Source organism: Phytophthora sojae (genome assembly GCF_000149755.1).
Source record: "Phytophthora sojae unplaced genomic scaffold PHYSOscaffold_2, whole genome shotgun sequence".
In the NCBI taxonomy this organism is placed as follows: Eukaryota; Oomycota; class Peronosporomycetes; order Peronosporales; family Peronosporaceae; genus Phytophthora; species Phytophthora sojae.
In genome coordinates, this window is record NW_009258116.1 from 3,233,406 (window position 1) to 3,256,169 (window position 22,764).

Sequence of the window (22,764 nt, forward strand, 5' to 3'; positions counted from 1 at the left end):
AAGTGCTGCTCTGGGGATTGCTCTGGGATTCAATGCTATCAGCAAATGCGTCGGTGGAATCTACGAAGAGTGAAACGTGGAGGTTGCTAGACAATATCGCTGGATATGAATTCCCTCAGACTGGTTCAACATTGCAGTCAGTGACGGGGAGTCCCTTGATTCAATCTGCAGTCGCAGAGATGATGCTCGAGTGCGGACCTGCTCTCTTCCAGACTCTGTATAAAAACGTTATCCCGTATCTGTTGGAGTACGAGTCGGTTGAGCAAAACTCCTTATACGAAGAAACTATCGCCATTCCAGAATGGTCCACCGACAAAGTACCGAGTCAACCGGAGTTTGATTTGCAAATGTCATGCAGGTTGCAGTCCACCCAGGCGGCAATGCGTTACGTTGCAAAGTGTTGGGGACTTTCGTGTGCTGCTAGCACCCACCTAAGAACAGCACCTAACGTCCTCCTGGTGGGATCACTCAGCCACGTGCTGTCAGCACTCGATCAGGTCGCAACTTCCTCCGAGAAATCGCTCTCGTGCTCGCTGTTCTGCATTCAATGGTTTTGTTCCCTCGTTTCGGCTGCCTACGAGATGCGTTTGGATGCAATATCAACCTGGCCTACCGTTCGAACACAGGCAGAGCTTTTGCTGCTACGGCTGCTGCACCAGGTAGACATACTCAAAGGAACGGAGCCTACAGACGCACGCTTCAGTCAGTATTTTCTGGCTGCTTGGCTGGCTTACCTGCCTGCTGGCCAATTCGAGCAAGTTTTCAACTTTCTAGCAAGCAGAACAAACAACTAGAAGTAATTCCGTATTCAACACGACAGGGCTGCAATTTTGCTTACAGGTTAGCTGGAAGTCAGCTCTGGAACGATACAACGTGCTTTGATCTAGGCACACATCTCGTCCACAATGTGGTTAGAGAGAATGTGGTGAGGGTCCACTTCGTCGCGCGCCTTCTTGAACTTGTCCAGCGGGTACCTCTTTTTCAGGCGATCGCGGATCTGCTTGCGCTCGGCAGCATCGGCAGGCCACTCGATCTTCGCCCAGTGCTCCGTCGCTCCGTACGGCTCCATGAAGTCGCGGTACATGGCGTAGAAGTCCATGAAGCGGTTCCTGATGGCCGTGCGAACCTTCTTCTCCGCCGTGGGCAGGTACAAGATGACACCCACCCAAGAGAAGATCTGCTCCGGGTTGGGAGAAGACGCAGGGCTCATCAAAGAGGTGCTACGAGCCGTCCAGCGCTGCTCGATCGGCGAGTGAGCCGGGATATCCTCGGCGTCAATGCGCTTGAGCAGCTTCTCCATGAAGTCAAGCTCCAGCGAGCCGGTGCACGGGAACGAGACCTCCTCCACGAGCTGCTGGCCACCACAGTCGAAGCCGATGATGTCGTCCGAGTACGCCACCCGGTAGCCTTCGCTGAGCTTCCAGAACTGCTTCTCGACCTGGTTCACACGAATGACGTGCTGCTTGTCGAGCGGGTTGATCTCAAGCAGCTTGTCGCGCATCTTCGTGAAGCTCCAGTCCAAGTAGTCAGGCTCCGGCTTCCCCTTGGTCAGCTCCAGGTACAGCTTCCGGGGAGCCTCCATGCGCACGTCGTCGCTGTGCTTCACCGGCGGGAAGCGCTTCTCGTTCAGAGGTTCGTCCTCTTGAGCGCGACGGCACTGCACCACCACGACTGAATCCGTGTACGGGATCCACATGTAGCGCAGGTGCTGATACTCGGCCAGCCAGCGGCTGTGGTTCGGTCGGATCTCGTCCACAGTCATCACGGTGGTCTTCTCGATCAGCTTGTGCATGGGCACGCACTGCAGCGTCACCTTGGTAACCACACCGAGCGCTCCGAGGCCGCACTTGGCCAGCTCGAACATCTCCGGGTTCTGCGTGGCGCTCAGCGTCATCTTGCCCTTGGCGGGGGTCACGATCTCCATCTCAACAATCTGGTCGTCGATGGGCGGGATCCCCGCCCCCGTTCCGTGGCAGCCAGCCTGGCAGATGCCGCCCACCTGCTGGGGACGGATCGACGCCACGTTCTGCATGGTCATGCCGTAGGCGCGCAGCTTGTCCAGCAGCTCTCCGACGATCACGCCGGCCTCGACCGTCACCTGCAGCTTCTCCTTGTCCACCTTGAGGATCTTGTCGAACAGCGCCAGAGTCATCAGGGCCTCGTTGGAGTCCGCCTTGCCGGCGACCTTGCCCGAGAAGCCCAGACCATTAGGCGACACGCCGGCGCCCATGCATCGCAGCTTCTGCTTCTTGGCGTGGTACTGCTTGAGCAGCTTCTCCACCTCCTCCACCGACTCCGGCACGTGGAAGTTCTGCGGACGGCACTCGTGCGTGGCCGACCAGTTGACGAACTCGTGGTGGTCCTCGTCATCCTGCTGCTGCTGCTTCTCGGCCTGCGCAGCGTCCGAGAGACCCGCGGAGACGCCCACAGCAGCCAACGCGGCGCCCGCAGCTGCGAAGGCCTTGAAAGATTCCCGCGAGGAGGAAGAGCTCTGCTGACCAGCGCGCGCAGAGTGCAGGCCCGCCGCCTGCACGGCGCGGCGCTGGTTCTTTACGGAGGCGGCAAGCGCGCGGCGCGCCAGCATCGTCGTGGGTCTCAGCATTGGACAAGTGGGCAGTGCAGTGCAGTGCAGATTGAGGAATGAGCGGTTGAGATGCAATTTTGAGGCGTAATCACAAATTTCGGGCTTGCGCGCGAATCAGAATCGTCGAAAAGTTTTCTGCCGATTTGAAAATCAGCTTAATTGACGCTGGCCACGTACACGAAGATCGCAAGCGGCGTGCTTGCATGAGATGGGAAGCGAAGCCATCCGGTGGGGGAGATCCTGCCTCCTTTACACGGGGCAGTTGGTCTGGATGAACTTGACCGCGGCGTGCCAGGCCTTCATCACGGCCGCCTTGGTGGCGTCGTTGCTCATGTCGCCGCGGTGCACCCAGCCGTGGTTCTGGTCGGCGAAGAGCAGCACGTCCGACTTGGCGCCGATGTCCGCGCGCGCCTTGAAGATCTTGTGCACGCTGCCGTCGGGCTTGACGAAGTCCGGGTCGTCGCCGGCGGCCATGAGCAGCTGCGGCACCTTGACGCTCTCCGCGAGCTTGTCGACGGCGCCGTCACCCTTGAGCATGTTCTCCACGATCCACGTGGGGTGGAAGGACACGTGGCCCAACACAACGGGGTCGGCCTGCGTGGTCTGCGTGGCGCCCACCCACGAGCCCCAGCACATGCCGTAGCTGGCGATGCGCTCCACGCCCGCCTCGCCCTTGAGGTAGTTGATGGCGTCCTGGATGCGCGGGGCGAAGTCCTCCGTGAACGTGTACTTCTTGAACCAGTCCACCAGGCCGTTTGTGTCGCTCAAGTAGTCGCCGTCCGTGAGGTCCACGACCACGACGGTGTAGCCGAGCTTGCCCAGCATGTCGGCGTCGGCCTTGGTGCGGCCGCTGTCCAGGCCGTAGATGTCCGGGTACGCGATGACGCCGGCCTTGGAGGTGGCGGGGCCCGTCACGTAGATGTTGGTGTTGCCGGCCTTCTTCAGCACGCCGATGTGGGCGGCAGGGTCGCGCGCGGGCTCAGCGGTCACGGGGCAGCAGCTCATGGTGCAGATATGGGGGTTCTTGGTCTCTTAGTCCAATCTACGAATGACATGCTCTCCTTCTGGCGGTGATCGCGGTTCTCTCTGATTGGTTGCAAATTTGAATTACTGGATGTTGAAGTCGCCAGACTGCAACCGCCCTCAAGTGATGAATCATGGGCGCGGTGCTGAGCAAGGCACCGGCACGCGCTTGGGCGGCGCCTGCGGTGGCCACCAAGGGCGTATTCGCGCCGTCTTCGCCCTCCAACTCGCGCGTGGTGGTGCCCGCCCCCACCGACGAGCAGCTGGACCTGGAGGAAGAGCTGCAGGCCAAGAGGTTTCTGGCCTCAAAGTCTATCGTGTCGTAGCTACCAATGTATACTAATCCTAGACTTGTTATCTGTACTGTACGCTTGGCATTCAGAGAGGAAGAGGCCGCAGAGAAGCAGAAGGAGGCGGTGGCCCACGTCGTGGAGAACCTCTTCCCGTACGCGCCAGTGACGGTGCAGACGCAAAAGTATCCGAGCTCCAGCCCCAAAGCTGGCCAGGCTTACCTCTGGATCACTGTGGATGAGGCAGAGATCAAGCGAAGAGGAGGTGGAGCTAGTGCTGTCCGCTACCCTGTAGGAGTTGCAGTCGATAGTGATGGTAATGTGTTCGTGTCGGAGGCTGGCAGCACGCCGAAGGCGAATGCGAACGACTCCCAGATCCCGTACAAGATCTCAGCAGAAAACATTATGGACTTTGCTGCTAATAAGAAGGCACCGCCTGTCTTGAAGCCGCCGAAGCTGGTGGAAGCACAGCAAACGGAGCTGGTGGTGAAATGGAAAAAGTCGGTGGACTCGACGGTCGATCGCTATGAAGTGCAGTATCGAAAAGCAGACAGCGTCAACAACGCGTGGGCAGGGCTTGCAGTAGTGACGGCCTGCAAACATGTGAGCTTGAGCGGGATTAAGTGCCACACACCCTTTGAGTTTCGAGTCCGCGCGCGAAACCCGGGTGGATGGAATGAGTATAGTGAAGTAAGTGAGATTTTCTGGACTTTACCAGGGCCTCCAGACCTCCCACGGCAGCCAATTGCGGGCGCAGTTTCCAATACGTACGCGAGCATCTTCTGGTTCCCAGTCGAAGCCAATGGAGCTCCGCCAGTCATTTATTCTCTTGAGATGCGAGAAAGTGGTGTGGGCCAGCAGTCGTCGTTTGTTCAGGTTTATGAAGGGCCCGGGACTGGATTTGTAGTTGGAGATCTCTCGCCCAAAACCGTGTACACTTTTCGTCTTCAAGCTTCAAACATTGTCGGTGCTACTGGATTTGTTGAAAGTAAATCAGTAAAAACTATGGCGTACGGGAAACTCGAAATCGTGGAACTGACGAGTGCCGAGAAGACTGCAGCGTACGATCGATGGGTGCAGTGCTGGGACCCAAAGACAGAGCAAGTGTTTTACTTTAACAAGTTCACAAGCCAGCGGGTTGTCGAAGAGCCTCCAGAACTCGCTGTTGTTCGAGAAGAAAAAGGTCTGGTAAATGTTGAGGAAACCCCTGAAATGGTTTTCAGACGAAAACGCTTTCGATTTCATCGTGATCTGCGTCAAAGCATGCATGGACTCAATTTTGGCAGCACACTCAAGATTGAGCTTCAGCGAGAATCAATGTTTGAGGGGACAATGAAGTACTTCCAACCATTGAAGCAAGCAGACTTAGTTGCCAAGCCAAAGATTTCGTTTGAAAACGAACTAGGAATCGACTCAGGCGGGCTCTCGAAAGATTGGTTTCTGCAAGTATCGAAGCTTGCCACTGACAAAAGTCGAAGGCTGTTTAAGCTCTGTGACGAGGGATTATTTGCCGTCGATCTCGCGTCGTCACAAGTACCTAACTCCGCACAGCAGTACAAATTCCTCGGCAAGTTCATCGCGAAGGCGATATTTGACAGGCAGACGCTGGATCTACCCTTGTGTGACGTAGTTTACAAGCGTTTACTGCAATTGCCTACAGGTATGGATGATCTCCATCAAATGGACTCGCAGTATCATAAGTCGCTCGTGTGGATACTCGAGAACGACATTGCAGATGTGATTGATGAAACGTTTAGCGTGGAGATGGAGGGTGCTGGGAAGAAACCCGTGGTCGTGGATCTGAAAGAGAACGGCAGGGATATCCCTGTTACTGACGTCAATAAGAAGGAGTACGTGGATCTAGTGGTTCAATGGCGTACCCAGTTCGGTGCTCAAGCTCAAATGGACGCTTTGATTCAGGGCTTCACAACGCTGATCCCCCTATCTGCAATTAAAGTGTTTGACATGGCGGAGTTGAGAATGCTAGTGAATGGTAAGCCCACTATTGACGTGGAAGAGCTCCGGTCGTGCACCGTCTTTCAGGGTGGCTACGACGAACACGCACAAGTTGTGCTGTGGTTGTGGCAGGCTTTACGTGAGTTCCCCATTGAACTTCGAGGTCAGTTTCTGAAGTTTATGACCGGAACAAACAAGATCCCGCTCGACGGCTTTGAACCTCCGCTAAACCTGACGAAGTCAGATCTTGACCCGCAAGCACTGCCACGAACTCATACCTGTTTCAACCAGCTAGTGCTTCCCGAGTACACCAGCTATGAAACTCTCGTCGAGAAAGTGACGTTTGCGATTACAAATGCGGAGGGTTTCGAGCTCTCCTAACAGTAAACGTTGATGATGAGCAAAGGAACGCAAAAGATTGTCGATTATGGTTCTACATCTGCAACGGTTCGGTCCATGTTGCTCAGCTGAAGTCGATTCCCTGGGCAAGAGGAAGCTCCTTGCTGTAGTTGATCGTGCACGTCGATCGGCGCATGTACTGCTTCCAAGCATCGCTACCCGATTCGCGGCCGCCGCCGGTTTCCTTTTCGCCGCCGAAGGCGCCGCCGATCTCGGCTCCGCTGGGTCCGATGTTGATGTTCACAATGCCACAGTCCGATCCCAACGGACCCGTCCACTTGAAGATAGCGGCTTGGTTCTTCGTGAACAGAGACGACGACAGACCTTGGGGAACAGCATTGTTCTTCTCAATCGCCTCCTCCAGAGTCTTGAACTTCAGCGCGTACAGGATCGGCGCAAAGATCTCTTTCTGTTCACGTGTAGCACAATGCAACGTTTCACACAGTCAGCCGGTGATTCACATCCAACTCGATCACGATAGCCAAGACAATCGTACCTGAACAATCTCAGCATCATGAGCGATGGAAACGATTGTCGGCTCCACGAAGTGGCCGTCGCCTTCGACCTTCTTGCCACCGGTCAGAATCTGCGCAAGCATTAGCAACAAATTGGTAAGAATCCATTCCGACGCACTTCTGTTTTAGCAAGACCACCAAACTTACCTTGCCGCCCTGCTTCTTGATTGAATCGATGCCGTCCAGGTAGTTCTTCACAGCCTGGGTGTTGTGCAGCGGGCCGCACAGAACGCCATCCTCCAGCGGGTCACCGATCTTCACGTTCTGGTACGCCGACACGAGGCGGTTGAGGAACTCGTCGTGGATGTCCTCGTGGAGGAAGAGCCGACGAAGCGACGTGCATCGCTGGCCAGCCGTTCCCACTGCGGAGAACAGCGTCGCTCGGAGTGCCATCTCCAGATCCGCGTCCTTGTCCACGATCATCGCGTTGTTGCCTCCCAACTCAAGGATGGTCTTACCGAAACGCGACGACACCACCTCGTTCACGTGACGGCCCACCTTGGTCGACCCCGTGAACGAAATCAGCTCCATGCTCTTGTCGTGCAGCATCGCTTCGCCCACTTCAGCACCACTGCCGCAGATCAACGAGGCGATCGCGCCGGGGTGGCCGTTGCGCTCCAGCACATCGGCAATGATCTTGGTGCACGCCACGGACGTAAGTGACAGCGACTCAGACGGCTTCCAGATCTGCGTGTTGCCGCACACCAGACTCAGTGCAGCGTTCCAGAACAGCACCGCGCACGGGAAGTTGAAGGCCGTGACAATGCCCACGTGGCCCTTGAGCGGGTTGTAGCGCTCCATCATGAAGTGGCCCGGGCGCTCCGAAGGGATCACCGAGCCGTTGAGCGTGCGGCTGAGACCCACAGCGAAGTCGCAAATGTCAATAGCCTCCTGCACCTCGCCGACACCCTGCAACACACCATAAAACAACCATCAGAGACCATTATCTCCAAAAAAGCAGCACAAAGGACCCACCTCGACGTAGATCTTGCCCATTTCGAGCGAGATGAGCCTGCCCAGCGCGTCGCGCTTGTTGCGCAGCTCCTCTCCGATCTGGCGCACGATCTCTCCGCGTGCAGGGGCCGGGAGGTCGCACCACTGGGGCTTGGCGTTGTCCATGGCCGCCACCACCTTCTGGTAGTCGGCCTTGTTGCCCGCACGGACGCTGGCGATGGGCTGGCCGTTCACGGGGCTCACGGACGTGTACACGTCGCCGCTGCCGAACCACTCGCCGTTGTACACGCCGTGGTTCTCCTCCTTGAGGCCGAGCTCCTCCAGGAACGGGAACTGCGCCAGGCGGCCGGACGCCACGGACATCCGGCGGCGGGCCAGGTGCGTCAGCATGCGCGCCGACTGGGGCTTTCCACGGGCGAGGCTAAGCATGAAGGCGAAGAGTTGTAGGCTTGTTGCTCGTCGACGGCGGATTCGATTGTGTGGGACTTGGAGCGGATCCCGAAGAGGAACTTCAACGCGAAGGTGGTGTGGCGCACACAATTCGACCGGGATGATGACCCCAACGTCCAATCCACTGTTTACCTGGCGCTGCACTCAATGGCCTTACACTGACGTGGCCTGGCAATCGCATTACAGTAACAAGATGCAATGCAGTGGCTTTGAATGAAGTGTTGATACGAATCGGAGAGAGGCCGCTGGGCCGACTGTATTGAGCATTTGTGCACGTGTGTGAGAGTCGACTACCTACTGTACCTACCAACCTAAGTGCCCTGGAAGGTCTGCTTCTCGAAGAGATGCAGCGTCAGCGTGGACAAGAAGGCCGGGAACGATCGACATGTCGTCAGGTACGCGAACACGCGCTGGTTGATCTGCGAGCAGAACTCGCTGTCCAGCAGCTCCAACGACCCATTGGCCTCCATTCGCACGAGCAGCTCGTCGTCATCGTGCTCGGCGTAGACAGAGCGCAGACGCAGCAGCTCCATTCCGTTGCTCTTCTTCAGGTCCACCTTGTAGCCTGTCAGCAAGTACACGGCCTCTCGGTACTGCCGGATTTGATCACCGAAAACCTGCAAGCATAGCACATTATCCATTTGATAAGAGATTGGCTTGAATATGCAAGAAGTGTACCGACTAAGCGTACCTGCTTCAGGCGCTGATTCAGCTTTTTCAGACCCTCTACGGTATCGTATGAAGTCGTCGTTGTAAGCTTGTCTTCGGCGGGGGCACTTGGAGACTAAATAACCAGCACGCAATGCATGAAGTTAAACACTGCAGCAATAGAACTCGTGCATGTGGGTAAACGTACCTCGGTATCTTCGCCATCTGTGATTTTATTGAGTCTTGCCCGCAGTGCTTCATTCTCCTGGCGCAGCTTTTCGATATCGCTTGACTTGGCCTTGCTTTGGAGCAGCTCTCGTGTTGGGTTCACAGCTAGATGAACAATCTTCGTCGTCTCGACATTGAACTCTCCTCGTCCGAGTCGCTTCTCAAAGATAGCTAGCTCCGTCTCGACCCTCTCGAGATGTTTCGTGAGGTTTCCATTTTCTTGTTTCGCGTCTGCCAAGGCCTTCTCCAACCGATCAATACGAGCCTCGTACTTCTTGACAGCAGCGGGTGTCGCCATCGTTTTTTGAGTCGATTCCAACCCCTGAATTAACTCTTGGGACTGCTTGAGGGAAGACTCCAGCAATGCGATGCGCTGTGCAGGCAGCTCGCTGGCCTCCTGGTCGTCAAGATCTTTGCCATAACTTTCCAGGATCTCCACCAGCTCAGCATTAACCTTTCGTAAATGCGTGGCAACATTGGTCGATCCGTTCATCTTCTCTTGAATCTCAGCCAGCTGCATTTCAAGTTTGGCGTAGTTGTTTCCGGACGTGATCAAATCGCTTTGGAGCTTTTCGCACTGCTTCTCCAGTCGACGCCGTTGAATATCCACAGTGCTCTTTTGTTCGAAGAGGATCTCGAAAGCGTTCTGGCGTGCCTTGTACAGTTCAATTACCGCTGCCGCTGGTCTGGTCTTTAGATCTTCCAGCGATACTCCATCTATGAGTTACATACTGGGATTAGACTTTGCTTGGTCAAGAACAAAAAATACATACAAACTTACTCTTGGCTTCTTTCACAATCGGCTCGAAGTAGTCGTAGAATTGCTTGTGAGCCTCCTCCACAAGCATAGCACTCTCCTGCAGCAACGTCATCCGTTAGATAACGCCGGTACAGCCATGACTCAATCAACTTTTTACGACGGACGTACAATGCGCTTGAGGGACTGGGCATTGCGCTCTTCACTCTGCCGCAGCTTTTGGGTTGTCTGGTACAGTTTTTCCTGCAGGATGGATGACGATCTGGATGCCTCGATCAAATCAACCAACTGCAGCATACACGTCGTGAATTAGCGGTTTATTCAGTTGCGAAGTGCGCAGGGTGTCCACTTACCTCGGCCTTAAGCTTGCGTTCAGTTGACTGAAGCTGCATGATTTGTTCGTTCAGCTCGCGAACTTCACGGGCACCGTCGAGTGTTTCCTGCGCGCCAAGCAAACTGGAAGCTGCATGTTCAGCCTCCATACTCTTCTGCTTGAGCTGGGATTCTAGCAAACGAATCTTTGATTCAAGGATATTGTCCTCGCTCTGAGGAACATCAACACGAATAAATACACAGCATGCATGAAACTAAGCCGGCTTGTACTAACCTGCGATGAAGTCGATGACGAGTCTTGGGCTGCTTCCAGCTCATCCTTCAGGAGCTGAATCTGTCGCCATGCACAATAACAGAAGCTTGTTAGCTACACTCGTTCTCTTGACCTTTTGCAACTCTATCGCACCTTCAATGCAGATTGCCGAGACTGTGTGCGCAGCTGGCTGGTCGCTTCGAGCGCCTTCTCCTTCCACTCGTTCAGCTTGCCCTCGACTAGTTCCAGCTGAGCTTCCAACTCAACCACTTTCTTCTCTAGCTGCAACTTCTCTGCTGAGTGTTCGTTCGTGACATTCTTCAGTTCCTTCAGCGTCTCTTCCTCCTCAGTCACAGCGAACTTCAGCTGGCGGCGTAGTTGGTCCAACTGCACATCTCTCTCCTTGAGTTCGATCTGGTGTCGCTGTGAGTTAGTCCCAAGCTGGATCCGGAGCGTCTCCACCTCGCGCTTCAGTTGATCACTCTGCCACATCCACCACACAAGCGCAATCAGCCTCGACAGCACTAAACAGCAGTCAATAACCTAAAAGGACCCCACCTTGGAGACTGCGAGGCTCTCGATCTCGAGTCGCTGGCGCTTATTCGTCCTCGCGCTTTCACTCTCCTCCACCTGCTTCGCTGTGGAATTGCAACAGCCCAATTGCTCGTCAGTGTTCAGCCCTCCACGCCTTCTCAATGCATTGCATCATCGTCGTCCGCACCTTCCCTCCGCTCCTTTTCCAGCTCTCGCACGCGCTCCTGGAGCTGCCACACGTACTCTGACGAGAAGCTTCTGCTACTGCTTTTCAGCGGCGTGTCCATGCCGTCCAGGAAGCTGTCGCTGGATCCGGCTTTGGACTGGGGACGAAAGAGACAAAAAGGTGGCAAGAGGTTGGCGTTGTACAGCGTTAGTTAAATTGTGGCTGCAAGGAGGGCAAGGACGTCCAGAGTGGGGGTCGCGCGCACCTTCACGGAGCTGCTGTCGTCCACGTAGAAGACTTGCGACGGGTCCTTGGGGATCGGAGAGCACAGGAACGACGAAGACAGCGCCTTCTGCTTGCCCTCGGCCATCGCCCCGTTGGATCAATTGAACTGAGCGCGCCAAATGGTGTGCAATTTATGTGGTAGATTCGTGATCGAAACATAACGCCTCTCATGGACAGTATGTAACGCCTGGATCCGGTGCTTATATTCTGTCACTATCCATAGAGGATGTCTTCCTGCGAGGGTGATGCGGTCGACGGCGTGTGCGTCCGCTACGCGTGCAAGTGCGGGCACCTGGCGCCCGTGAGCTCTCTGTTCTTCAGCGAGACGTGCGAGAAGCTGGTGTGCCGCCTGCCGGGCTGCAGCGTGGAGGAGTTCGAGTCGTACTACTGCGGGAACCTGCTGGTGAACCTGCCGTCCAAGGAGGCCAGCATGTACCAGAACCGCTCGAGCCGCTGCTTCAGCTGCCCCGCGTGCGAGACGGCGCTGTCCACGGCCTTCCACGAGAGCAAGCAGCGTTTCTTCTTCCTGTGCGCGCACTGCCGCTGGGACTCGCTGGAGCTGGGGCTGGCGGACGACGACCTGGACGCGCTGGTCATGACGGCCATCACGCGGGAGCGCCAGGCGGCGCACGAGGACGTCTTCCAGGCGCTGCACTCGCACTACTCGACGCTGTCGAGCTCTTCTTCTTCCGGCAACGCCTTCGCGTCGACGCCAGGGGCGGCTTTTGGCCGCAGCAGCTCGCTCCAGCTGCTGGCCGACTCGATGAAGGAGCTGCAGCGCGAGCACCAGATGAAGAAGTTCAGGCTGCAGAGGATGGCGGAGATGGGCGGCTGGAAGTACGACCAGGCCCTGGCGAAGGTGCAGGAGAAGGAGCAGTGGCTGCTGGAGCAGCGGCGTGAGCACCAGTGGCCGGAGCTGCAGAAGCAGCTCACCGCCCTGCAGACCCAAGGGACGTCGTGGGGGGAAGACACGCCTGAGAAGACCCGAGAGACACTGGAGAAACTCGCGCAGACAAGTGACATGGGGCAGGTGTCGACACTTCACCAACGACTGTTGAATCCGCTGGATCAATCGAGTGATGCGGATCGACTTTTCCCCTCGCGCCCGCTGCTTCGGGTGAAGCGCACGTGGCGGTGCGTGGAATCAATTGAGCGTGGCACGGCCGGTATCCTTGTAAAGCCGCAGATCAGCCCGATGAGTGGAGATAGCTCACTGCCCGTATCCGCGTCGTGGTTCAAGAAGGCGAATCTGGCGGCGCAGTACGTGCCCGTCGTAACGTTTCAGAGACTGCCGTACAGGGCTGAAGGTGGCGGTGGTGTTGAATGTGTTTTGCTCGTGGAAAACCCTCTGGATGATGCTATTCGCATCACATTCCGCTCTGCCTCTGCAAGTGGAGAAGAGTCAACTGAAAATGGACAGGTGCGTTGGAAAAGGGTGTATTAATTTTGCAGGGACTTTGGACGCTGATGTGTATATCGTATAGATTGTGTTACAAGATTCGACTCCGATCATTGTGGGGCCGTACGAAGATCCGAACCTCGCAGACGCTTTCATCGATGATGAGCCGCCCTTCGGTGCTAATGGCGACCAGCACAACGCAATGCTGCTCCAAGCTACTAGAAACCTTATCAAGATTAAGCTCACCGTAAGCTTGTGTAGCCATCGCTTGTTCAACGTCATCAGCATTAACAAGGTTTTTGTGGCGCCCATGTTGTTACAGATCGCTGTCAATTCTACTGCTGAACACCCGAGCTCAACCATCTCGGCCCGATTTATCATGGATACAGAAAAGTTTGATGAAGATGCGAACGAAGTTATCGAGAATTCGCTGCAGAGTGTCCCGGTAGTGATCACGGCGCCAATCCCGGAATAATGCGCTTTACAAGCTGCGTTCCCCTCTTAAAGTGTAATCGCCATCGGAATCTGTTTGCGATACCATGGAAGTCAGAACACCAGCAGTCCAAATGTGAACCTTACATTATGAAGTCGTCTGTGTCCACGCTATCCAGAATAGTCGCGCCTGTTCATTTGGAGGAAATGGAGTTGCCGGCGGACTTGGATGGGTTCCATGCTGTTTTGAAGCGCCGGATCCGTGATCAAAGCGAGATTGAGGAGTGCCGCGAGGACTACTCCGCCGAGAAAAAGGTTGCCGCACAAAGGGCTGTGGCAGCACGCGTAAGAGACCTTGTTTGGATCGGAAGACTTGCGCCACTTGAATCAGCACTAACAACACTATCCCTTAGGAGATCCGTCATGTTGTTGGCCAGACGGGTTGCTTTTGTCTGGATTGCCTACTCCACCGGAAGCAAGAATGGCGAATTGGAGATGTCAACACAGCCATCGTAGGACCAAGGGACCAATGGCAACAGTACACATGGGGGAACGCAGAACGACAGTGTCTGTACTCGGAAGATTCAACTACCACGACCAAGCCAGTCTTGACGCCTTCCATTTCGGAGAAAATTCGAGTTCACGACTCGAAGGATCGAATTTGGACAGTCGAGCGGGCTGCAAAATTCGTTGCTGTGCGTGAATCGAGCCGATATGTCTGGTCGAAAGTGATAACTGCAAAATTAATCCTAGCGTTGTTCTTTTTGCGCTACCATAGGTCGCGTCCGGCAAATACCACACGCTTATGCTTACCGGTAGGGGAAAAAATATTATGTGAGGTAGAGAATGCTCAGCTAATGATATTCATGTATGAGCAGAGTCTGCAGTCGTTTTTGCGAGTGGGGACAATACCTACGGCGCCCTTGGGGTTGCCGGTGGGGTCAGTGCAAGCAGGTCTGCACCAGGCAAAGTGGAAACAGGATTGGATGATGTTGGCGGCTGCGTAAAGATGATTGCCGCCAGTGGATTCGCGTCGTTCGCTCTTGTTGGTTCGTTTTGCTGTGTTCTGCATACACTATTTTACATGTAGATCTCACCCGCGTTCATTCAGTGTTGCCAATCCCTGACCCAGTCCAGCGGCCAACATCCAAAGGAGCCAAGCAAAATCGAGGGCGGCTGACCTCGCTGGAAAGGATGGCTCGAGGTCGAGCTCATTCTCTTCAGCGAATGTCAACACAAGCTAAACTAGACATTGCAATGAATGCTGCAGCCGTCAATAATCGTACGTCTGTCAGTTCACCTACTGCCTCCAGGAGGAGTTACTCATGACTGCGTTTAACTTCGTCCACCGCTGTATAAGTTGTTTCGTGGGGCCGAGGCGATTACGGGGTACTGGGACATGGGGACACAGAATCGTCAGCAACTCCTCGTGTGATAAAGATTTTCAACTCGATGCGAGTAACATGCGTGAGCGCTGGTTTGCATCACGTTCTGGTGCTCACAGAACTAGATGGTGTCTATGCGTTTGGAGACGGAAGCAATGGAAAGTTAGGGTTGGGTACGTTGAAAAATACTTCTTTTTTCTTATTTTCGAAATAGGGATTCTAATGCCATTGTAGGGGATACGAATCCTCGTTTGTCCCCGGCCAGAATTACGAGTCTCGATGGGCTGAATGTGGTCCATGTTTCTGCTGGTGATGAACACTCAGTTGTCATGACTGGAGAGACTTTCTTTAATCGGCAGGTGTACTCGTGGGGCCTCGGGAAGAACGGGTATGGATCTGCTGTACGTACTCGTTGAATGAGCTACCAGTTTTATCGACGCGTGTCTTGATAGGCGTCTGGGCCACAATGATGAGTTAACAAGGTTGAAGCCAACTCGCGTAAACTGTTTCCGTGGACGGGTACGATTGCTAGAATGTTGTGCACTGACAGATCGAGGGAATTGATAGTACTTGTTTGCAGAAAGTTATCACTCTTGTTGCTGGGGGAGCTCATAATCTTGCAACGTCGGGTGCGTGCAGAACACCTAAAAACAATGTTTTGGAAAGTTACCGGTCTAGCATCACATTCGCATTTTGCATTTTTGTTGTCGATGTAGAAATGCCACGGGGGGTATGCGTGTGGTCATGGGGAGCTGGCAGCTACGGACAGCTCGGTTCGTTGGTTTGCCGAGTTTGCGAAGAGTTGTGTTCATGCATGTACTAAGTTGCTAGTTACTAGGTCATCGAGACACGTGGGATACGTTAATTCCACGATCTGTGGATGAGATTCGGTACGAAAGCATTCGCTACATCGATGCTGGTCAGCGCCATTCGTTGGCAATCTCGGAATCGAAACAGCTTTGGCTGTGGGGACAGGGTATTCATGGTGACTACGACGTGCCTGATCCGGATGCTTCCAGCAGCTCCATTTTGTACCCGATCAAAGTAAGGCAGTGGCTACATATGTGGGCAGCTGCGTTGGTCAACTCAAAGTGATATGCTTCTCCTTTTTCTTGAAGATTGAGCTACCAGAACTGTCGTTGATCAGTGCGCGTGCAGGAAGAGGACGCACATTCGTTTGGGGCGATCGAGGTACGGCGTTAGTTTACCTGAGATGATGCTGCATCAAGGTGCTGAGTTACATCGGTGGCTTGACACGTAGCAATCGAACGAGAGAAACCTCGGCCGTTCGGAGGAAGCGCAGGTAAAGTATTTTTTATTAAGGAGATGTCGAATCTGCTTAACACGTGGGGCGTTTCATGTTCAGCCGATAGCATGTGCTGCTCACTACCTGAGTATGAGAGTCTGACGTCGGATAGCTTCCGCATCATTTATCGCTGCGGACCGTGCCAGCTCGATGCAGTCTGCATTGGATGCGCTCACCACTGCCACATTCAGCATTGCTTAGAACTGAGATACACCATGGTAGATGCAATAAGTAGGCACTGTGATTGTTTCACCAGCTGCAAAAAGTGTGTATTCGTTGAAGACGATGAATGAGGCAACCGAAAGAGAAAAATATCACGAGCTTTCAGCTGCTGGAGCTAGAAATCGGTTTCTCAGATGCTGTAGTTGACGCCGGAGGCCTGCCAATACCAAGCGGGTTAGCACAACGGCACTCAGCTTGCTCATCACAATGAATTATGTCATACCTGTGTAGTCCAGGTCTGCATAGCGGAGCACATACAAATGGTGGAGAAGATTTCTGTTGATCGTGCTGGAGGCACTGCTTGTGGAGGCTTGGTCAATTGAGTTCTCAGCAACCTCACGGTCGCTTCGCAACTTCTCATATATGCGTTCCGCTTCGTGGATAACCTCTGCTGGCAAACCGCTCAGCGCTGCCGTCTTGATTCCATACATTCCAGTCGATGGATAAGGCCCATCCTTCAGTACGTAGCGGAAATGGGCGGAGTTCTAGCATGAGCACAAATTGAAGGGTCAGTCAGTCAACCTCCTTTCGCATAGTATAGCAGCTTAACGTACAACGTTCGGTCCTGTGCCCATGTGGTAGCATCGACAGCGAGGATAGAGTCGTGCAAGACGATTGAGTTGGTGGTAATGGGTCGCGAAGCATGAATATGACCCTCTCTGAATTATCTCCTCGCCGATACTCCACGCGATTGCAGCACCCTCATCGTTGGCAGTCCCTCGACCCAGTTCATCGATGAGTACCAGCGATCGTGGCGTGCATGTTTCCAGGATGAACGCCGTCTCGGTCATCTCGACAGCGAACGAGCTAGCATTTTCTTCCATGTCATCCGACGTCCCGAATCTTGTGCAAATACGATCTCGAATAGGAATTGTGGCCTCGGAAGCGGGGACGTAACACCCCATTTGCGCTAGAATTACGATGAGTGCCAGCGCCCGCAGGTATGTCGACTTGCCTGCACAGTTCGGTCCTGTCACAACTTAGCACGTAAAACCTTAGCTCAGCGCCTGATCCAAAATAAACAAAACTGCTTACTGTGAAAAGTGCTGAGCGGATCAAAGAACTGAGGTGTAGTTAGTGCAGCTCCAATAATTTGGTGATAGTTAAAACCACGTACAGTGTCGCTCGGAATATACGTTCGATCTTTCAGCACTCGCTGGACGAGCGGATGCCGTCCCTTCTTGATAACCAGATTTCCGTGTTCGGTGACAGTTGGTCTTGTGTCTACATTCAACATCGCAATGCGGTGGTAAGCCATCAGGAGAGGTTGCACTACAATGATTGGCTTACATGGTTGATCTGGCGGCGAGAGAGCCACGACATTAACAAAACTGACCGGTGGTTGTCCGTTAATACCAGCATCTCTTGTATCGTGGCAGGAAGGCTGGACGTACCTCAAAAGCATGTCCAACAATGCAACGCTTTCAACCATCGCATGCATGGTAGAAGCTCGAGGTCGGATTTTATCCAAGAGCTGCTGAATCACGTCGTTCGATAGCTTATATACCGCCGTAAGCGCTTCGTTGAGTCTCACGTTAAGAGAAACTAGCGTCTTGGTGGAACAGCAGATCACTACACAATATAGATCAGACACAAGGTCCGCAGTTCTAAGCACCCCTGGTATGTCCGTACCGCTTTTCGTGGCCACTCTCTCGATGAAGAAGGCAGGCAAATCATTGCAGTTGAGCGGTACGGCCAAATGGTACCCTCTTCTTGATCTGTATGTGGAAGCGTTCATCGTCAACCTATCTGCTCTACCACGCTCCCCAATTATAAAGTGTTTTATGTATAGATAGCTTACGTGTAATTGAGCCGAATCGGAATCCCAACGTTTTCTTTGTACGAGTGTACAACCTCGTGAATTTTCTCAATCGTGTCAAGATAGGTTCGGCGTGCAACATCAAGCATGCCGTCGACCCCTGAACGGACAGCAAAGCACTCTTGTATGCGCTTCTGCGCCGCCGAACGACAAACCTTGACTCTACCGTGCAGATTTGGGTCAGTATCACCATTTCTCAAAGATATTCGACCGCACAACCTACCTGTCGTTTACGACTCGTTCAATATCGGCCTTGATACTCGTGAACTGTTCATCCCGTAAACTGCACATGTTTTGGTCACACTAAGGCACAGACTCTACGCATAAGCGAAAGAACGGTACCTTTGAATTATCGAGTCGAGAAGTGGACACGGGCGATCGAGTTGGACTGACGTAGTCTCCAAGCATGAAACCAGCTTTGGCAGACATTCCAAAGTGTGCTTGAGTGCTATCACACTTCCGATCGCGATCCTTGACACTCGTGGAGTGATAATTTTCGGAACAAACACTAGCTGACTCTGCTCATAAAATTTAAACGCACAATAGAGCATAAATGTCCATGCCGATCACCACGATGAGCGCAAAGCGAACAAACCAGGAGACGATCTAAGTCGATGAAGTCGCGCAGCTCTTCCATAACATCGAAAAACCAAGCTGGGTTATCCAGGAAAATCCCGACAACCTCTTGGCGTGCCTGACTGAAGCATAGTAGCTGTAAGAATGAACTGCATCGACACAGTAGAAGTACGCAAGATGGAGTACATCGTTTTCAAATGGCAGGTCGGTTGCAGCATCTAGAATTTATAAAATGATGTGAGCTACACGGTGTATTATTGCAGCCCACACAAACCTACCGTTGATCGAAGGAGGCGATTTCCAGCCGAGGTTTGCGTATTGTTGAGCATTTTGCTGAGGGACTAGCAAATACAGGTCAGAAAAGCACATATTTGGCAAGTGCAAATTGCGTCTTACCTGGCTGTCGTTTCTCCCTCGTGTGCCCTGAACCAGCTCCAATGCTGAAATTGTAGCTTGGTCCATGAGCAGTTTGCGCGTTGAGGGACTGAGAACAACCTGTTCAGAGTGTGACAACGCATTGTTAGATGTGTTGAGCTAGCTAGATAAGCAAATCGCCATGCCAAACTACCTTCATGGTCTTCTCAGCGATGTACACCCCTTGGATGTATTCGATATATTTCATCACGCACGCCACCGAGGCCATGGCGACGTAGTTCTGTCATTATTGTTGAGGATGCGTTGGGAAATGTTGATAAGGTACTATTCGTGATTGAACGTACCCTGCCAATGTTGATATCAACGTTATTCGCCATGACACGCTTGATATCTTCGGCTCCTTTCGTTTGACTGAGGTAGCAATATCGGCGTCGTTGGTTAGTAAAAGGAAGTGCTTGGAAAAAAATGATATCGGAGAACTTACTCAAAGTACTTCCGCGCAAGCGGCACGACACGACAATTTGATCCCGAGAAGCGTTTCGCGATTTCATCGTTGATTTTGCGCGATTTGGATGTCTCAACGACGAGAATTTCGACGGGCTAAGGTGCACCCAATCGATCAAGCCAAAGCTTTAGTACTACTACGGTAAAGCAAAAGAACACTCGAATCCTTCCACCTGGTAGGCTTGAAGCAGCGACATAGTGTCCACATAAGAGTGCGAGTCGATCACCGTCCACAGCAGCAGCTCATACGGCGACACTAAGTCGATCGCACAAATCCCTGAAAAGTTGTGTCAGTAGCCGATTCCTGGGAGAAAACCGATTGTTCCTATCACGTTACCGATTACACGGGCGCGGTTCTCGGCCACCGCGGCGATGAGGAACGAGGATCTGGACTCGATCTCCGTGGAAGTTGAGCCTCTTGATCCCCCACGACTTGACGAAAGGTTACTGAGAGAGCCTGCCGCTATCGCCTCTGCTCGGTCTGGAGCGGGGACGCCGTACCGCGGAGGCCTCACTGCTCTTTCGTCCAGCTCCACGCGAGATACAGGTGCAGCTTCGGCCATTGCGCACTTGCGCTCCAGCTGGCAGCTCTGAGAATGCGGAACCCGCGAGTGCGCACAAGAGTGATGGTCACGTCAACTTCAACGTGGTAATGAAAGTTATGAAAGTTATTTATTGAAGGAATATAAGTTTCACTGTCGCCTTCATACCTTACCTTGCCCTGCACTACGCTGAAGGGAATGGTTTCGTTTTGTTTCGCCAGTCTGTACCAACCTCAGTCCACAAGCAGACGGTAGGGCGCGAAACTGCGTACGTCGTCGGATTCACGTCCCAGCGTACGATCAGCACGTTGAACGTCCTCAGAATGAAGTTCGGCGCGAAACGTGTGAACAGAAGTAGGATCACATCGTCTGCACGGTATAGATATTTGCCGCGGTACACGAAACCAGACAGCAGCACCGCCTCGGCAGTCGGGACGCGAAGATTGTTCTTCTTCACGTGGGAGATGTCTTCGCAGTCGTTGAACATGAACCGGAAGTGCTCACCGATGCAGTAGCACTCGAACGATGTCGCATCTGTCAGGTTCACGACGGAGGCTCCGTGGCTGAGCGTCTTCGCTTTAGTCTTTGGCGGAGGTCGAAGCGTGACTTCAAATGCAACTTTCCACGAGATGAACCAGGCCTTCAAGTCCTCGATAGGGTGGGGGTCGTGACGAGTTCGCAAGCCGTAGGCAACAGAGGCTGTCGCTCCCCACACGACCATGGCTAACGCGGCGATCACAAGAGCGATGTTCACGCTGAAAACGACACAAGAGTCCGTGAGCTTGCAGATCCCGGCGCCAGCACCATTTCTCAGCAGAGTCTTCGAGTTGATGTCAAAGATGTAGCTCAGGCTGGTGTAGCGAATTGAGATGAGCGCGTTGGCGACGATGGCCGTGACAATGAGGAGAACCATCTCCCAGGAAAGGCGAAAGTGGCGATCCAGTTGCTGCTCACCCGTGCGGCTCTTGACGATGTTCACAAAACTGTACGAGAAGGCCATCACACAGAAAGTGAGGTTCCACACGCACTCCACGGACATCGTACCCGTGCCGAGCGCCAAGTAGTATGTGTCGGACTCGCGGTACAAGTGGTAGGCAATCTGGAGCAGGTACATCGCTTGCATACGACCATTTTGGCAGCGGTAAGCCCAGATCTGGCTGAGCAGCACGGACTGCTTCTGACTCATTACTTGGTACATGCTCAGCATGCTCATCAAGAGAATTTGCATGATCACAATGCCCGGCAGAACACTCATCTCGACCTTGTCAGCATACCGCGACCGGATCGTGTTGTGGCTCATCTTGATGATGACTCCGTCCTCTGTCGACACCCATTCCCACTGTGAATTGTAGTAGTTGTGAACGCAGACGCCCTCAGTGCTGCATAGCGGGATATCATCGGGAGCTTGGAGCATCAAGCCGTAATCGATCCACAACGAGCTAATCTCGCAGTTTTCGTCGATGTAGATACCGGACGTATTCACGAGGTGAACAAAGCAACCACCGTAGTATCCACGAAGCATCGGCTGAACGACGACATCGGTGGACTCCACGTCACTTACTGGCGCAACAGTCCTTCCGACCGTGTTGATGACGCAGGGGAAGTTGTACGGGAACAGCCGCAGCGTCGTGGGAGCATTTCTGGTTTGGTCGAGTCCTTCCGACACAAATGCTCGGGTTAGCGCGGTGCCGCTATCGTAGTTGGCAACCTCCTTGCGGCAATTCAACGACTCCGGGAAAATAGTCAGGTCGGCGGCCAGAATGGACGAGAACTCGTTAATGTGCGGAATGGGCTGGAACATGAACGTCTTCAGCCGGGCCTCAATTGTCCAGCGTGAGTCGCAGCTACCTGTCACGGCCGCGGTGACTTCGGCAACCATGTCGTTGGACACCGGCAGTCCAAGCACCTGCACCGCCTTGACGATCAGCTTTGGTTCCGCCGAAATGAAAATGAGCGAGTCCTCCCAATCTGAATCTCCATCGCCACAGATTGCACCGGAACTGTCGAGCTCTTCGATCAAGGCTTCTGCACTGGCGCTCAATGTGTTGTTGTAACCCTCGAAGGAATCGGTACGCAACGTGCCAAAGGCCGGCTTCCCCATCATCGGGTCTTGCTTGAATTGAGCCAGCTGCAGCACCGAACGCTTGCAAGTGACCCCGCATTCTGGGCAGTCGTACGTGACGTCACTGTTCAGCTTCTCGTACCCCAGGAAGCTCTCACTCGCAGCTCGGAAGACGTACGGCGACTGCAAGTACGGCGAGTTGGCGCAGATTGCGATCAAGATGATCGGGGCCACAAGCACCTTGAACGACATGACCACCAGCACCGCCATGGCATCGTAGCGAGGCCCGGTCTTGGTGTTCTGTCGAGGTGACACGAACTCGAACTCCTTGTCATCTGGTGGCTTGATGTCACTCGCTTCCGGGGCCGGTGGCGAGTCCTGGTTGTGGTGGTGGACACTGGACGAGCGGCGATGTACCTTGTCGACGCCACCGTCGGCCATTCTGCCGAAGGAGTGCTGCTCGCCTGCATAGGCCGCGGGTTCTTCGTTCGGGGTGTTGACGACCGCGACGGTGGCCGAGGACTGCTTCTTGCGCTTCTCCTTCGTCACTCGCGGGCTCTTGGGCTCCGACTCGGACATAATGGCTCGCGCTTGCTCTCACGAGCTGTTTACCACCCTCAAAACTCCCAAGCGTTCCGTGCACCCAGTCGACTGTTAGATTGTGGTGTAGACAAAGGTGCCTCGCTCGCGTCGCGAGCTATTTAAAAGGCTGAAGGATAGTTGAGCAGCAGTTTGTTTGGGCCCTGCCTCAGCAACTCAACCTGCTC

The 22,764-nt window shown here is 53.9% G+C and overlaps 10 protein-coding genes across 10 annotated transcripts; 4 read left to right on the plus strand and 6 right to left on the minus strand.

Moving 5' to 3' along the window:
* Nucleotides 1–179: 179 nt before the first annotated feature.
* On the plus strand, nucleotides 180–794 carry PHYSODRAFT_487501 (hypothetical protein; the record flags this gene model as incomplete). The annotated part of the gene is made up of 1 exon (XM_009520771.1): nucleotides 180–794. One exon carries the CDS (start codon nucleotides 180–182, stop codon nucleotides 792–794), a length of 615 nt encoding a protein of 204 aa, XP_009519066.1.
* Nucleotides 795–883: 89 nt separating this feature from the next.
* On the minus strand, nucleotides 884–2,230 carry PHYSODRAFT_485337 (hypothetical protein; the record flags this gene model as incomplete). The annotated part of the gene is made up of 1 exon (XM_009520772.1): nucleotides 884–2,230. One exon carries the CDS (start codon nucleotides 2,228–2,230, stop codon nucleotides 884–886), a length of 1,347 nt encoding a protein of 448 aa, XP_009519067.1.
* A 603-nt stretch (nucleotides 2,231–2,833) lies between these two features.
* Nucleotides 2,834–3,589, minus strand: PHYSODRAFT_296073 (putative endo-1,3-1,4-beta glucanase; the record flags this gene model as incomplete). Its single annotated transcript, XM_009520773.1, has 1 exon — nucleotides 2,834–3,589. The coding sequence occupies one exon, from the start codon at nucleotides 3,587–3,589 to the stop codon at nucleotides 2,834–2,836; it is 756 nt and encodes a 251-aa protein (XP_009519068.1).
* Nucleotides 3,590–3,721: 132 nt separating this feature from the next.
* Nucleotides 3,722–6,802, plus strand: PHYSODRAFT_349761 (hypothetical protein). The gene is made up of 2 exons (XM_009520774.1): nucleotides 3,722–3,901; nucleotides 3,990–6,802. The coding sequence occupies exons 1-2, from the start codon at nucleotides 3,735–3,737 to the stop codon at nucleotides 6,232–6,234; spliced, it is 2,412 nt and encodes an 803-aa protein (XP_009519069.1). The 5' UTR covers nucleotides 3,722–3,734; the 3' UTR covers nucleotides 6,235–6,802.
* A 338-nt stretch (nucleotides 6,803–7,140) lies between these two features.
* PHYSODRAFT_353879 (hypothetical protein) lies at nucleotides 7,141–8,935 on the minus strand (the record flags this gene model as incomplete). Its single annotated transcript, XM_009520775.1, has 2 exons — nucleotides 7,743–8,935; nucleotides 7,141–7,676 (listed from the first exon to the last, which is right to left on the minus strand). Coding segments are annotated over exons 1-2 (942 nt in total), but the record flags the coding sequence as incomplete, so codon positions are not given.
* A 2,666-nt stretch (nucleotides 8,936–11,601) lies between these two features.
* PHYSODRAFT_486839 (dynactin light chain p62 subunit) lies at nucleotides 11,602–13,249 on the plus strand (the record flags this gene model as incomplete). Its single annotated transcript, XM_009520776.1, has 4 exons — nucleotides 11,602–12,047; nucleotides 12,111–12,795; nucleotides 12,860–13,021; nucleotides 13,097–13,249. 4 exons carry the CDS (start codon nucleotides 11,602–11,604, stop codon nucleotides 13,247–13,249), a joined length of 1,446 nt encoding a protein of 481 aa, XP_009519071.1.
* A 164-nt stretch (nucleotides 13,250–13,413) lies between these two features.
* On the plus strand, nucleotides 13,414–16,190 carry PHYSODRAFT_311023 (hypothetical protein; the record flags this gene model as incomplete). Its single annotated transcript, XM_009520777.1, has 14 exons — nucleotides 13,414–13,551; nucleotides 13,620–13,901; nucleotides 13,985–14,021; nucleotides 14,085–14,255; nucleotides 14,318–14,488; nucleotides 14,567–14,764; nucleotides 14,826–14,979; nucleotides 15,044–15,110; nucleotides 15,172–15,220; nucleotides 15,308–15,364; nucleotides 15,430–15,635; nucleotides 15,710–15,782; nucleotides 15,853–15,894; nucleotides 15,958–16,190. The coding sequence occupies 14 exons, from the start codon at nucleotides 13,414–13,416 to the stop codon at nucleotides 16,188–16,190; spliced, it is 1,878 nt and encodes a 625-aa protein (XP_009519072.1).
* Nucleotides 16,191–16,211: 21 nt separating this feature from the next.
* PHYSODRAFT_487593 (hypothetical protein) lies at nucleotides 16,212–18,027 on the minus strand (the record flags this gene model as incomplete). The annotated part of the gene is made up of 9 exons (XM_009520778.1): nucleotides 16,212–16,276; nucleotides 16,343–16,604; nucleotides 16,674–17,098; nucleotides 17,155–17,182; nucleotides 17,237–17,343; nucleotides 17,410–17,450; nucleotides 17,514–17,691; nucleotides 17,752–17,831; nucleotides 17,921–18,027. The coding sequence occupies 9 exons, from the start codon at nucleotides 18,025–18,027 to the stop codon at nucleotides 16,212–16,214; spliced, it is 1,293 nt and encodes a 430-aa protein (XP_009519073.1).
* A 228-nt stretch (nucleotides 18,028–18,255) lies between these two features.
* PHYSODRAFT_485901 (hypothetical protein) lies at nucleotides 18,256–19,956 on the minus strand (the record flags this gene model as incomplete). Its single annotated transcript, XM_009520779.1, has 10 exons — nucleotides 18,256–18,456; nucleotides 18,534–18,632; nucleotides 18,676–18,732; nucleotides 18,793–18,855; nucleotides 18,911–19,009; nucleotides 19,080–19,169; nucleotides 19,234–19,300; nucleotides 19,374–19,489; nucleotides 19,567–19,670; nucleotides 19,731–19,956. The coding sequence occupies 10 exons, from the start codon at nucleotides 19,954–19,956 to the stop codon at nucleotides 18,256–18,258; spliced, it is 1,122 nt and encodes a 373-aa protein (XP_009519074.1).
* A 217-nt stretch (nucleotides 19,957–20,173) lies between these two features.
* Nucleotides 20,174–22,240, minus strand: PHYSODRAFT_367991 (hypothetical protein; the record flags this gene model as incomplete). The annotated part of the gene is made up of 1 exon (XM_009520780.1): nucleotides 20,174–22,240. A coding segment is annotated over one exon (2,067 nt), but the record flags the coding sequence as incomplete, so codon positions are not given.
* Nucleotides 22,241–22,764: the final 524 nt, after the last annotated feature.